General features: G+C 43.5%; 1 protein-coding gene across 2 annotated transcripts in view; it reads left to right on the top strand.

Annotated features, from left to right (window-relative positions):
* DGKI (diacylglycerol kinase iota) overlaps nt 1–13,583 on the top strand; it is a 466,299-nt gene that overhangs the window by 188,787 nt on the left and 263,929 nt on the right. For both annotated transcript variants that reach the window (XM_060107765.1, XM_060107764.1), the window contains exons 4-5: nt 8,026–8,100; nt 9,443–9,499. In XM_060107765.1, the coding sequence (XP_059963748.1) occupies nt 8,026–8,100; nt 9,443–9,499 (132 nt within the window). The remainder of the gene's footprint in view (nt 1–8,025; nt 8,101–9,442; nt 9,500–13,583) is intronic.

Below are 13,583 nucleotides of genomic sequence, written 5' to 3'. Positions count from 1 at the left end.
CTTTGCCCGAAGTGCTTTCCCCCCAGATAACTACATGGCCAACTCCCTCACTTCCTCCTGGTGTTTCTTCTTCTTCTTCTTCTTTTTAAAGTATTGCTTTGTAGCTCCGTTTTTTAAAAAAATTATTTATTTATATTTTTTCCTGGCCATGCCATGCAGCATGCGGGATCTTAGTTCCCCAACCAGGGAACGAACCCACACACCCTGCACTGGAAGCGTGGAGTCTTAACCACTGGACCGCCAGGGAAGTCCCCCTCCTGGTGTTTCTTAAAATGTATCTCCTCAGTGAGAGCTTTCCTGGCCAACCTGTCCCAACTTCAACTCTCCACTGCCCCCTGATACCCCCAGCCCCCGTTCTCGCTTTAATTGTTCTCTTTAGCACGTATTTCTATCAGCGTATTATGTGTCGCACTTACCTAACTTGTTTATTGTCTGTCTCTCCCAGGAGAATGGAAGCTCTATGAGATAAAAACAAATTTTTTTCAATGTTTTATTCACTACTGTATCCCCAGTGCCTGGGACAGTGTAGGCACTTAGTAGGTGCTCAGTATTTATTGGTTGACTGAATTAATATATCAATCATCTCATTTCCTTTTGTCTTCCTCCTCCTGCTTTCAGATAGTGCTGCATCCTGCCACCAGATTGAATTATTATTTTTGGCCACATGAGTCTCAAAAATTATTAGTGCCCCATTGCCTATTAGGTTCAAATTTGTATTTCTCACTCTAGATTTAAGGGCTTTAGCAATCTTTTCCCAATCCACCTTTCTAGCCTGACCGGCATCGCCCAGCCGGGACTTCTGTTTGGAAAGGCTGGCCTGCGTGCTGGCTCTAATCCTTTGCAGCCCCACAGCTTGCTACCCAAGTAGATATTCCAGAGTCTTACTAACCTACAGACATAGGTGGGATCACATGAGAATCAGTAATGCAGACTTCCTGTTCTTAACCCATTTATGTAAGACCTCAGCCTTTTGCAAGATAGCCTTCCTGTCCGATATCTCTGGAATTCCCCCAAAGACATCACGTTTGTGGTCACAAAAATTGTTCAGCTGTACTCACCATGAAGCCTCTATCCCGTTTTCCCTCTAGTATTTATGAAGGTCTTCTGTCCCTCAAACACCTATAGAATGCCTCTTTCTCTCTTCTTTTGGGATTGCCTATCCTGAAAATGCCTGGATCCTAGGGGGGTTTTGTCTCAATTCCAAAGCCACCAGTTCTCCAGACTGGGGTTGGGCTGGGGGCTTACACTGAGGAGAAAGCCCTAGTCTGCAAGCCCTTTCACCTCTCCTCCATCCCTCCCTCCCTCCTCCCTCCTTCACTCCCTCCCTCCCTCCCTCCTCCCTCCCTCCCTCCTCCCTCCTTCCCTCCCTCCTCCTTCCCTCCTCCCTCCTCCCTCTCTCCCTCCTCCCTCTCTCCCTCCTCCCTCTCTCCCTCCTCCCTCCCTCCCTCCTCCCCCCTCCCTGCCAGAATATCTCTTGAGCTCCTAATATGTGTCAGGCAGTGTTCCTAGTGTTGGATTAGGGCAGAATGGAAATACAGAGGAATCTCCATCTTCTTGTAACTCTATACTTTGTAACCCAGGTCCTCTCAGGAAAAGTTCTGCTTTGCCGTTTCTCTTTGAGACCCTCGTGACCCACAGCCAGTGTTCCCACTCCCCACCCTCCTCCACCTGACCCCCCGACCGGGCACACAGAGAAGCCTCCACACTCCACCATTAAACATGGTGCCCAGTGACTCATGCAGATGGACGCCTGTGAGCCCCTGGCTCAGTGCCCCATCAGACACGCAAAAGCCAGCTCCGTTCCTTTTAGGAGGCATCAGTGCCTACTATGTAAAGAGACTTTGAATCCTCTCCCTGCTGGAGTGTCTTCAACTTTCAAATATTACATCTTTTTAAGGCCCAATTCAAGACTTTGCTCTTCTTGGTGTTACGTCCTTTTTACTGAGTCAGCCTGTGGGGCTTTACCCTGCTCTAGGTTACAGCTTTTACTGTCTGAGCTGTTCATTCAGCATTTAGCCGTGCACGGTCTTCTCTTGTTAGTGACCTTTTCTTTCAAGTCCTCCATGTTGCCTCAAGTGGCGTGCTAGCTTCTCCCAGGAAGGACAGAAGCTTCTTTCTCTTTATTTCCTGCACAGCACTCAGAATGCTGACATTGTTCCAGCTACATGCAAAGTTCATACGTGGGACATCTCAGACCATCCTGATTCCCGAGAGCTGGCGTGTGCAGATTTAGGCGCATCCATGTGTATTTGCATGTTGCTGAGTATTTTCGTTACTTGTTTACGTGACCCCCTTCCCAACCCCTCCACCTCCTGTTGCTCCCTGCTCCCTTTTCTTTCGTATATTCTGAGGTACTTCTGGCATCATTTAGTATCTAGGGTGGGGACGCAGTGGGGATGTCTCAGAGGGATCCGGCCCTCACTGAGCCCTGTCCAGAGGACACGTGGCACAGACACCTGGGACCCTGACAGATGAAGGCCTTGACTCTGGCAGCAGTACCCAGGCTGAGGGTTTCACACAGAGTGAGGGCTCCCTGCAGGAGACCCTCTGAGGACAGCTCTGAGATTCCCCCCTCCACCCCGCCCCCAGGCACAGACTCCTCCTGGCGTGAGGCATCTCTGTTCCCTGGTCTGGGCTCTTGAAATCCTGCCGTCTTGGAGAGACTTACTTACGCAGCAGGGAGCCACGGTAGGGGCGCGCTGGCACGTCAGCCAGCCACCCTCTTGGTTTGTCCAAAACAGCCTGTATTCTGTTTGAGGAAAAGAGGCGCCGGCGTGAGTGGCGATGGAACCCGTGCTTTGGCCCTGAAACCACATGAATGGAACTTCCAGATAATGTCTTCTTTTTCCCTAATACCAGTTTACAGATTGCATCCTGGACACCCCAGAGGAGTAGAACTTGCCGAGCATGCTTGTCATTTCTTCTAATTAGGTTTTTAAATAAATCAAAGAACTCTTGTTTTCATTTACCTGGGATTATACAGCAGCAATGCTCTTGTTCGTGTTGCCCGTAGGGACAATCCCCGCTGAAAGGACGCTGAATTCCTGACACTCTGAAGGCTTAGGAAGCTTCCTTCCCTGCACTTTACCCAGCAGTCCTTTCACCCCACCCTTGGAGAGGAAGAAAAGGATAGCCTTGCCTGGGCCCTGTTGCCCTGTCTCCCGCTTCCATCCCAGCGCCCCTGTAGACTGAGCTTTGTGTCCAGAAGGGAAGATAACATTCTTCTTGCCCCACTTGCTGTCTCTCCTTTGCCTGACTCCCAGCGCTCAGTTTCTATTTCTCACCATGATTCTTCTGACGTGGGAAAGGTGAGGAGGCTGAGAATTACTGGGAAGAAGACAGCTGCGGGGAGCCTGAGTTAGGAAGCTCATCCCACCAGCCTCATCCAGCCCTCTTTTCCTGACTTTTCACCACTCGGCGCTCCATCCTGTCCTTCCCCTAGTGCCTTCTGTGCCCCCTTCCCCACTCCCAGGATGGTTGGGTTCCTGCCTGGAGCCCCTTCCCTGGCCATGCATCCTTTTGTCACTGTGGCCTTATGATAAGGGCGGGGCTGATGGAAGCAGTGCTTCCTTGCACTGCGTCTGTGAGCCCATGTCTGGGAACTCTGTCTGCAGTGAGATGCTGCCAGGCCAATACTTCTGTGTGGCCAGCATCAGGCTCTGGCCCTGAGGTCTCCTGAGACAGGAGGCCAAGAAAGGGTTGCCATGTCAGCTCTGGAGACTAAATATTTCCTCCTACTTCTCCGCTTCTGATCTCTGGTGATTAAACCTGTGTGTGTGTGTGTGTGTGTCTGTTGGGGGGAGGGTGGTGTCCTTAAGAATACAGTGGGAGAGGTGGGGTCAGAGGCAGGATTACTTGACCATCTTCAGGGAAAAATGAGATTTGGTGTGTGCTTATTGGGAAGGGGCTCAGCCAGCCTCGTACATGCTTCTTGGGGTCAAACTTCAGACTATGAGGGGTGGCATTCAATTTAAGTTTCCTTGGGCAGCAAGGAGGCGTTGACCTGTCAGAAATCATAAACCTGTGAAACTAGGTTTCCCTTTCTTTCTCCTAGCCTTTCCTTCCCTCCCTCTCTTCTAGAATCAAACGTTGTTAACTACTACCAGATATTCATTGTTACTTAGCAGAAATCACATCTCTTGTTCAAAGGAAGAACATATAGCTTGCTTGGTGGTACATATGGATCAGGGACTTATGACCAAAGGAAGTGGGTAGGTGGGATAGGATTAGATATTAAACTGTTTCTCAGGGACAATTATATACTTTGTACCACTGCTTGCCTCTGGTCCTTTTGTCCCCGCTCCAGCTTCCATCCCCAGAGCCAATGGTCTAAGGCTGTAACAGTTTTACTTCCATACTTGATATGAGCTGAAGTTTGGTGAGGAACTGTCACTGCTTGGAATGCCAGCAGTGCCCACAGCATGGGAAACATATAGGGCCAAGTCAGAACTTTGAGTGTGTTCTCTTACAATCACTGTTAGTCTGCTGGTTAGGTTACGCCCACCATCCTAAAGCGTAACATATCATTCATTGTGTCATTATTATATAAGTAAATTATGATCAGAGTATAATGGGATATAATTTATGTTATAGCCTATGTTGTCTTAGTTTTCACAGATGTGCCCCCTCCACTAGTTTTTACAGATGTGACACACACACACACACACACACACACACACACACACACACACACACTTACAAATTAATGGATTTCCTTTGACAAAATCAGGAAACCCTTAGTAAGGACACTGAGGTTACTTGATATTTGAAGCAGTAAGCCTAATTGGCCTTTAAATTCATTGATGAGAGTGAATTATTAAACTTTTATAATGTTAATTTTTAAGCATGTTTGGGTGCCAGGCCATATTTATTTTTAAAATTGTATCTTTGTGCTAGGTTCTATAACAGCTATGTCCCGATATGAAGAGTAACAACTAACCTGCTGACTTAATTTTAATGACTTTTCTTGCTTTATCATTTTTCATAGTGAAGGAAGTATTGACTTAAGAGTTTTTAAAGAAAAAGTGAGTAGTTACAGTATTGAGAATGTCTAGATTCCTGTGTTTTATCTTTATATTTAGTTTAAATCTTGCAAATAAAAATTGGAACATAACCAAGCATTAATTGAACAGTTTCTGCCCAGAAGCTTATTATCCAGCTACTTCAAATAACTTTAACTAATTAAAGCATAGTCATAAACCAAGGAGTCAGCAGTTGAGACTTCTGATTCATTGGAGCAGTTTTCATCAGTTGAGAAACTAAAATCCATGAATTTTTCTAATATGGAAAAAGACCTGAGGCCTTCATTCAGAATTTATTCACTTAATTTTGCATGTGATTATAGACCTTAATTATCTGATTTATCAGATTAGAAGCTGTTTAGAAGCTATCATTTAAGAAACTGAGGGCAACTAAAGTCAGACACAATAACATTGAAAGGTTATCTAGCCTGATAGAAAGACAGAAAGCAGAAAAATGACTGTTCTTTGTAGTAAAATACATCATGTTGTAGTGATTATAAACAAAAATTCAGATTACGGTTTTATATATTCTGCCTCAGAAGGCATAGAAGCATGCCTTATGAGGGCCTTTTAAAATTTAACATTGTTTAAATAAAATTAGTTTTATAACATAAAGCACTTTTCTTCATATATTATCATCTGTAGAACATTGCACTTGAATTATTACACATGAATGATATCGGTGTAGATACACGTTACCCTAGGAAGCTGAGAGAGGACAGTCTTAAGCCACAGGTTCTCGAACTCTTCCAGGCAAGATCCCTATTCAAAGGAGATTCTGACCTGGAATCCAGATGGAAAACAAGGCAAGGAAGGGGTATTCTGGCTTCAGCAAGTACACATTTGTCCCTTCCCACCATCCCCAGTGACTCCGTAGGAGCCCCAAGGAGCCCTTGGAGCTCTGTAGGCCCCAATGCAGAGCACACGGTCAGGCACAAGGCTAGGCCAGGGCAGGAGTTACTGGTAAGGAAGGAGATTTTTCAGGCGGCCTTAAATAAGCCCATCGGTGGTTGCTACCATGAGAGCATTGCTTTGCTTGCCTGCAGTGAAATCTACTAGGGGTTTAGTGGATAATGAGTAGAATGAAATCAACTCCTGAGCATCACTGTAACTCTTGAGCAGCAGGACTCACTCAGGAGCCCCATGCATTTGCTGTGGGTGGTGCTACAGCAGTGACCCCCACCAGGAGATCCAGAATAAACAGGAGAGCAACAGTAGTTTGCTTCTTATGGGCACTTAGCTCACGAAAATATTTGCAAACCTAGAATTTTATTATTGTCGCCTTGAGCGATGCCGCCACTGCTGGTGCTGCTTCTAGTACTTGTCACTCTTCTTGTTCCCCCTCCCCATCTCCCACCCTTCCCCTTCCTCCCCACCTCCCCCAGCTTCCTTTTTAGTAGTTGAGCCAAGGCACTTTTCAATAGTGTAGCTAGATGCCTGGGTTTCCCTTATCCTCCTTTTTGGCCAAATCAATTGATTGCCGAGCTGACGTAAGGTTACCGACCATGTTCTTTCCTCAGGCAGAGGAAAGCCAAGAGTGATGAAAGCGTTTGCAAGCAGGGTACCTAAACCTTAGTCAGTGGGTATCAAGACAACGCGTGTTGTTGCTGCGGTACTGACTGCAGTGTTCTGGATGCTTGGTTGGTGACTGGTGGCACTGCGGAGACTCCGTGCTGAATGGGTGGAACCACCAAGGAGGCGGGAGGCTACAGTTTCTTTTCTGATTCTGTGCCTTCCAAGGTGCTGGTTTGCAGTCCTTCCAGGCTCCTTGGTAGCAGCCACACCTCAATTTTTGGCTTAAAAATCCTATCTCAGTAGGGGAAGCTGGTCCTCAGTAGGGGAAGCTGAGTCTTGTGTCTTTCTTAAGGACAGGGACTTCGGGCCTTTCACACTCGGATGCTTTGATGGGCTGGGTCACAGACTGACTTTGTTACAATAAGTTTCTTTCAGTGCTCAAACCCCCAAATTATTCCTGCAGATCCGCCTTTTAGCCTGTTCTCCATAGAGAGACCTGAACATTTCTGGCTCAGATTTTACATGGCACCGTCAGCACTGAATTGAGATTTCCACCCCTTTCTCTCTCTCCCTGCTGCTTGTTTTTTATTGTTAGAAAAAAGATAAACCTCAGAGAATATTTTTATTGTGAATTTTAACTGGTACGGACTGTCAGGGAGGCCAAACTGTGTATGCTTTTAAGCATGAGCCTGCTATCAGACTAATTGGCCCCACTGTGCTCTAATTATATGACCTTGGGCACATCCCTTGCTGGGCCTCAGTTTTCTCATCTGTAAAATGGCAGTAAGAATAGTATCTATTTCTTAGGGTGGTGAGGATTAAATGAGTTACTATCTGTGAGGTGCTTACAAGAATACCTGGCACATAGAAAGTGCTAAATTCATCTTAGCTGCTTTTGCTGTTACTGGGCTGCTGCTGCTATGATGATGATGATGATGATGGTGATAAGGATGGTGACTTGTAAAAGTTAAATTTGTCTTCTTACCTTCTAGAAGATTTGGGCAGAAACCAAGTAGCTTTGTATAGATTTGTGCTGGGAATAAAAGTCCAAGGGGATGGCCCCTTGAAATGTAGACTGTTTGGCTGTAGGGAAACCATGCTTGTTTTGAACCTAGACCTATGTTGGATTGTTGGCCCTACCCCTTAACTATTAAACGTGAAAAAACATAGGATAATAATGCCTACAATGTTAGGTTATGAAACTAAGAAAAATACAGAATAAAGAGCTTGGTTCATAGTAGATACTCAGCATACAGTAGCTAGCATAATTCTGTTTTAAAGAGAAAATCTTAGGCCACCCTCAGTCATGGATATGAAGTTACTTAGTAGGTCAGAGTACTATTGCTGAAGTTTGTCCGATTATTGAATGTTTATGATGAAGTTTTAAATTGGTTTACGTTTCCTTCATTTATGTATACCCTCTTTACTACCAGGGAGCTCTTCAGAACAGACCGTTAACATTTCTTGTCTTTTGAATTGTCTGTTGTAGAAATCAGCTCTCAGGAGGAAGTGTGCTGTCTGTAAGATCGTCGTCCACACCGCCTGCATCGAACAGTTAGAAAAGGTGAGACAGCGCCACCTGCTGCAATTTTTGCTACCCTGCAAGTGTTTGGACTTCAAAGACCAGGTGTCAGTTTCCATTTTCAACTTTTTGAAAACAATGCTCTTTTAAAAACCTGGAAGTCCAGCATTATCACCAGATTAATAATGAAAGGATGGAAGGACAATGCTAAAGTTTCATTCACTTTATCGTTTGCTGAGGTATAATTTGATATCATTTTATGTTGATTCTTAGGAAAAGGAATAATAAGGTTAGAGAGAAAAGCCTCACGTGTACTAATTTTCTTCACAATAACAAACGTTGTTATTCACCCATGGGATTTTCCACAAGATGTTTCGTATTAAAGAAAAAAAATTCCATAGCTCTTTAAAATCATTGTTTAGACGTTTCTGACCTTTGTAAGTTTACTTCTTTCTAAATTGGCTACAAGGGAGAGAGCCTGGCCAGAAGCTCAGTTCCTTGCTTTGAGCAGCGTTCCTGCTTACACAGCATTAATGTGTGGGAGGGGCTGGAAGTGACATTCTGGTGGTTTCTTTCCTCCAGAGGAAGTGGATTCTGCAGAGTCCATTTATCTGAACATCGGGGCCAAGGGAAAGGCTCCAGTAGTGAGCTGTCTGCTGTCCTCTTCCTTCCATGCCTCCTGCCCCTTTTCCACGTGGGATTCTCTGTGCATTATCTATCTTGAGCTGCCATGTGTAAATGTATTGAAGTATTTTAGTCCCCGGGGATATTCATTTAGTTTTACTGACACATTATCAATTGTTGCCAACTGATATTTTGTGGGAATGACTAGTAATATTGTACAACTCCATTTACTCATTTCCTACTTCATTTCTACACTTCTTTCACCTTATCAAGTAGCTAAAGAAGATGTAAATGTATAGGGAGACCTCCCCATCTAAAAGTAAGGGAGTGCTGAATGCTTGAAGAATAATTTTGTGTATTTTTGTGAATCATCTTCATCATATTAAAAATTTCTCAAGTTTATATTTTCCTACTTTTAAAATCTAAAACAGCTGGATGATTTCAGCTGCCATATATTTTTCTTCTGCCTCTTTATTATCTCAGTTTCTCAAATTTATGGTGTAAGAGCATTACTGTCTAAAGATACTTTGATTTCATCAATGAGACTGAAGAGTCATGGATTGGAGATAACAGGATCACTTGGGATTATCTAAGGTGATGATTTCAAAAGACTAAGAATAGTGTAAGACTATGTTCCTTATTCTTTGAGGGGTTTTTTTAATCTGTAGTCTCAATATCTGTCACTGTTGGTTTTTTCAGGTAACTTATTCTAGTCGGGTGCTTATCTCTAATATAATACACTTTTCTTTTTAAATGACAGATTAATTTCCGATGTAAACCAACATTTCGAGAAGGGGGCTCAAGATCACCGAGAGAAGTAAGTATATCAGAGCTCTGGTTCAAATACCACCTTTTATTTCCCATTGATTCATCGGATTCATAGATATTCACTAGGGATTAAAAAAATAAAGTCCATCTCCCTCTATTCCACATCAGTTTCTTTTCGATACATCAACACATACAATCAATCAAATCCCCAAGTCTCTTCAGTGTGTGTCTACTGCCCTTTCTTCTTCTCACAGAATGTATTGGGGAGCTAAGGTCTTATTGAATGGAACTAGAAAGTAGGGGGGAGGAGGAGGTGGTAGAATTGAAAAGATAAGAAAGAAATAGCATTTTATTGACTTTTGGTCCATTTTAATTCCTGGAAGAGGTGGCAACTAAACTGAGACCCAAAGGAATGATCTAAGTGAAGGGTGGGGGGTTAGCTAGGAGGTGAGTGACAGCCTTTGAGACAGAACACAGGCACACAAGCACAAAAGTGAGAGGATATATGAGGAAGGCGTGAGACCTGAGAGATAAGCAGAGCTAGACCAGGAAGGCCCTTGTGAGCAAGGCTGCAAGTGGAATGTCTCATCATCATAGTAATTAAAGGGGGCATTAAACTGTTACAAGCAGAATATATTATTCTGGCTACAGTGTGGAGGGAATGCCATATAGTTCAAGCAATATTGGAAGCATGGAGAAAAAAATTGAGGAGCTGTTCTCCTAATCTAGGCAAGAGGTAATGGTGACCTGAACTAAGAGTAATACTGAGATGGAGAAAATTGGAGAATATGAATTTGAAGGAAACAGAATTGACAGGATATAGTACTTGATTGGAGTTTGGACACAAAGACAGGGGAGCTCGGAATAAACAAGGGTTCTTCTCTGAAAAAGCAATTAGATGTTGGCAAATGAGTTGCTCTGAGAATGGGGTAGGGAAGTAATGAGTTCAGTTGTAGAACTCTCACGTTTGAGGTGTCCTGAGGCCCCAGCTGGGGCTGCCCAACAGAAAGCTGAATGGGTAGACAAGTTTGGAGCTTACGAGGAAGATTGGGCGCTAGAGGTTAGACATTGGTGAATTGTCAGCATATCAAGATAGTAATTAAAGCTACGAGAATAGATGAATGAGTGGAATAGGAATAGAAGACGTCTGAGTACAAAGGTGTTAATGACAGTTAATGAAAAAAGACACTGTGGGGGGCTTCCCTGGTGGCGCAGTGGTTGAGAATCTGCCTGCTAATGCAGGAGACACAGGTTCGAGCCCTGGTCTGGGAAGATCCCACATGCCGCGGAGCAACAGGGCCCGTGAGCCACATCTACTGAGCCTGCGCGTCTGGAGCCTGTGCTCCGCAACAAGAGAGGCTGAGATAGTGAGAGCCCCGCGCACCGCGATGAAGAGTGGCTTCCACTTGCCACAACTAGAGAAAGCCCTTGTACAGAAACAAAGACCCAACACAGCAAAAATAAATTAATTAATAAACTCCTACCCCCAACATCTTCAAAAAAAAAAAAAAAGACACTGTGAAGAAGAATGATCTCATTGTTACTGGCTAATACAGGGAGATTGGGAGAAAACATGGAGAGAGAATAGGCTGGCGGTGGAGGTTTGGAGAGAGATGAAAATATCAAGAGTTGTCCCTGTCAACTGTCCTCTCCCACTGTGCTTGTCTATTATGTCAGCAAGAGGAAAGTTATGGGTCATATGTAGGGTGAAGAACTCTAAGAAAAATGATAGGGTTGTTTTACCCTCCATGTCACCCAAGTGCACTATAGCAATGGTCGAGATAACTCAGTAATAGCTCAGATGAAGGAGAAATTTTATTTAGGACAGTAGAAGCAACCGTTTTGAGTTTTTAAGATGGACTCTATGAATTTCTAACCAGGGAATCCATATGTCTACCTTTGGTTCCCTGTCCTTTAATCTCTCTTTCTCTCTGGATAGATAATTGTAATTGTATGTGCAATTTTCTAATGCAAGGATTTTTGGGGTATGTTTTCAGCTGCTGTTATTATTTCTCTTCCATGAAGCCAGACCCTTTATAAGTGTTTTCAGCGCCTTCCCTTGTCTTCATATCAAGGACTTGCTATTTCTTCCATTCCTACATTTTCAACTCCCCACCTTCCTTCTAGATTATTTCCATCATCATAAACATGCTCTGACAGCTCCCATCTTAAAAAACAAACAAAAATAGTCCTTAACCACCAACTGTGTCTTAACTGTGGCTCTGATTCTCAGCGTTGTGTTCAGTGCTAAACTTCCAGAAAGTGTTACTACGTAAATTGTTTCCAGTGTGTCCCCTCCTAGGCATTTTAACCTGTTCTGATCTGGTTTTTACTCTACCTGTTCACTGAAATTGCTTTTTTAATGTTGCCAGTATCTCCTTAATGCCAAATCCATTAGAAAATTTTCTGTTCTTATTCAGTCTTGCAAATGTGTTCAAACTACTCAGTATTTCATGCTTCTTGAAATGCTCTCCTGTCATGACATCTTTCCTAATGTTCCTCTTATTTCACTGGGTAGCCCTTTCATTGCTCACTCCCTGGTATTTGTTGGGCTTAGTACTGGGCCATGTTCTGCCTACTGTTGTTGGGAGAGCTCATCCAATCCCTTGGCTTTACATATCATGTCTGGGCTGACAGCAGCTAGCTTTCCATTTCCAGCCCACGCTTGGAGTTCCATTTGATATGCCCACTGAATGTATCACAGTCATCTCAAATATAATACATTACAGACTAAACTCTTTATTTCCATCACCATAAAAACAATTTTTTTCAATTCTTTTGTACCTCAGAAAATGAGATGACTATTGGCCCAGCTCCTCGATCGAGAAAATGGGTGAGGGGGAGTCATAATGATTACTTTTCTCAGGTACTCCCCACAGCTAGTTCATTTGCCAGCCCTATCAATTTTATTCATAAAATATATTTCAAGCCATCCATGTATCTCCATCTTTGTTGTCAGCGCCTTAGACTAAGACACCATGATCTCTCACTTTTGACCACTACAATAGGTTCTCCAGGATTCTTTAGTTTCCCCCTTCAACCCACCGTGATTTAAGAGACTCATCTTTAAAAATGAACGTTGGATTATATCATTTTCCAACTTAAAACTCTTCAGTGGTTTCCATATCATTTAGAGGAAAACCATACCCTTGGCTTTGTATGAAAAGTCAAAAGTCCTGCAAAGGCTGGACCCAGCCTACCTCTTCCAACCCATCCAGCTACCACATGGATTTTCTTTCAGTTCTTGAGTCATGCATCAAGATATTCCTCACCTTCTGACATTTGTGTGTTTCACTGCTGTACTGGAAATCTCTTGGCATGGCTAGCTGATTCTTATAGTTAGACCTCAGTTCAAATATCAGCCCCTCAGGGGTCTTCCTTGATGACCACCTCTAAGTAGGTTAGTAGGTTGCACATTGTTCCTTATCAAAGCACCTTGTTCTACCCTTCAGAGCACTTTGTATGTCATAATTATTTATTACGTATTTGCTTGTTTGTTGCCATCCTCCTATAGTGTAAGCTTTGGGAGATCACACGTGAAATTTGTCCCAACCTCATTGTACCAGGCAGGATGCAGAGGATGTGATCAATGAATATCTTTTGACTGAATGAATTTATAAAGGGGCTAATTTTTCCCCAAGTGTCTAAGAACTCTTGGTCTAAGAGGACAGTTTGGAGATGATACTTATGACAGATTATGACCCATGGAGTTTCTTAATTAAGAGGCCTTAGGTAGTTTACTTAATGGAAATGAAAGAAGCAATCACTTTAGAATTAGTTTGACCTGGGTTCAAAGGACACCTCTGCTTCTTCTCCCCTTGATGGTGTCTCTAGGGCTGGGCTCTGGAACAGGGCTGTTAATCACTGTCCCCTAGGCTTTGTGGGGTGCCTGATACATGGAAATGTTTTAATGAGTATTGTTTGGACTCCTCTAAGTTGAACCTTTCTGGCTGGACCTCAGTTTTCTTAGAGATAAGCTGCATGGATTGGGCTGTAATTGCTAAGATCCTTTCAAAAGCTCTGTGAATAATACTATGAATTAAACTGGCTGTTTTTGAAAATAATTGAACAATTGTGTTATGCATTTCTGCAAACAATACTGACTATAAACCCTGAAATAATGGATCACCGAG

This window comes from Mesoplodon densirostris, chromosome 9, assembly GCF_025265405.1.
Source record: "Mesoplodon densirostris isolate mMesDen1 chromosome 9, mMesDen1 primary haplotype, whole genome shotgun sequence".
Lineage (NCBI taxonomy): Eukaryota > Metazoa > Chordata > Mammalia > Artiodactyla > Ziphiidae > Mesoplodon > Mesoplodon densirostris.
This window is presented reverse-complemented; position numbering and strand designations above follow the sequence as displayed.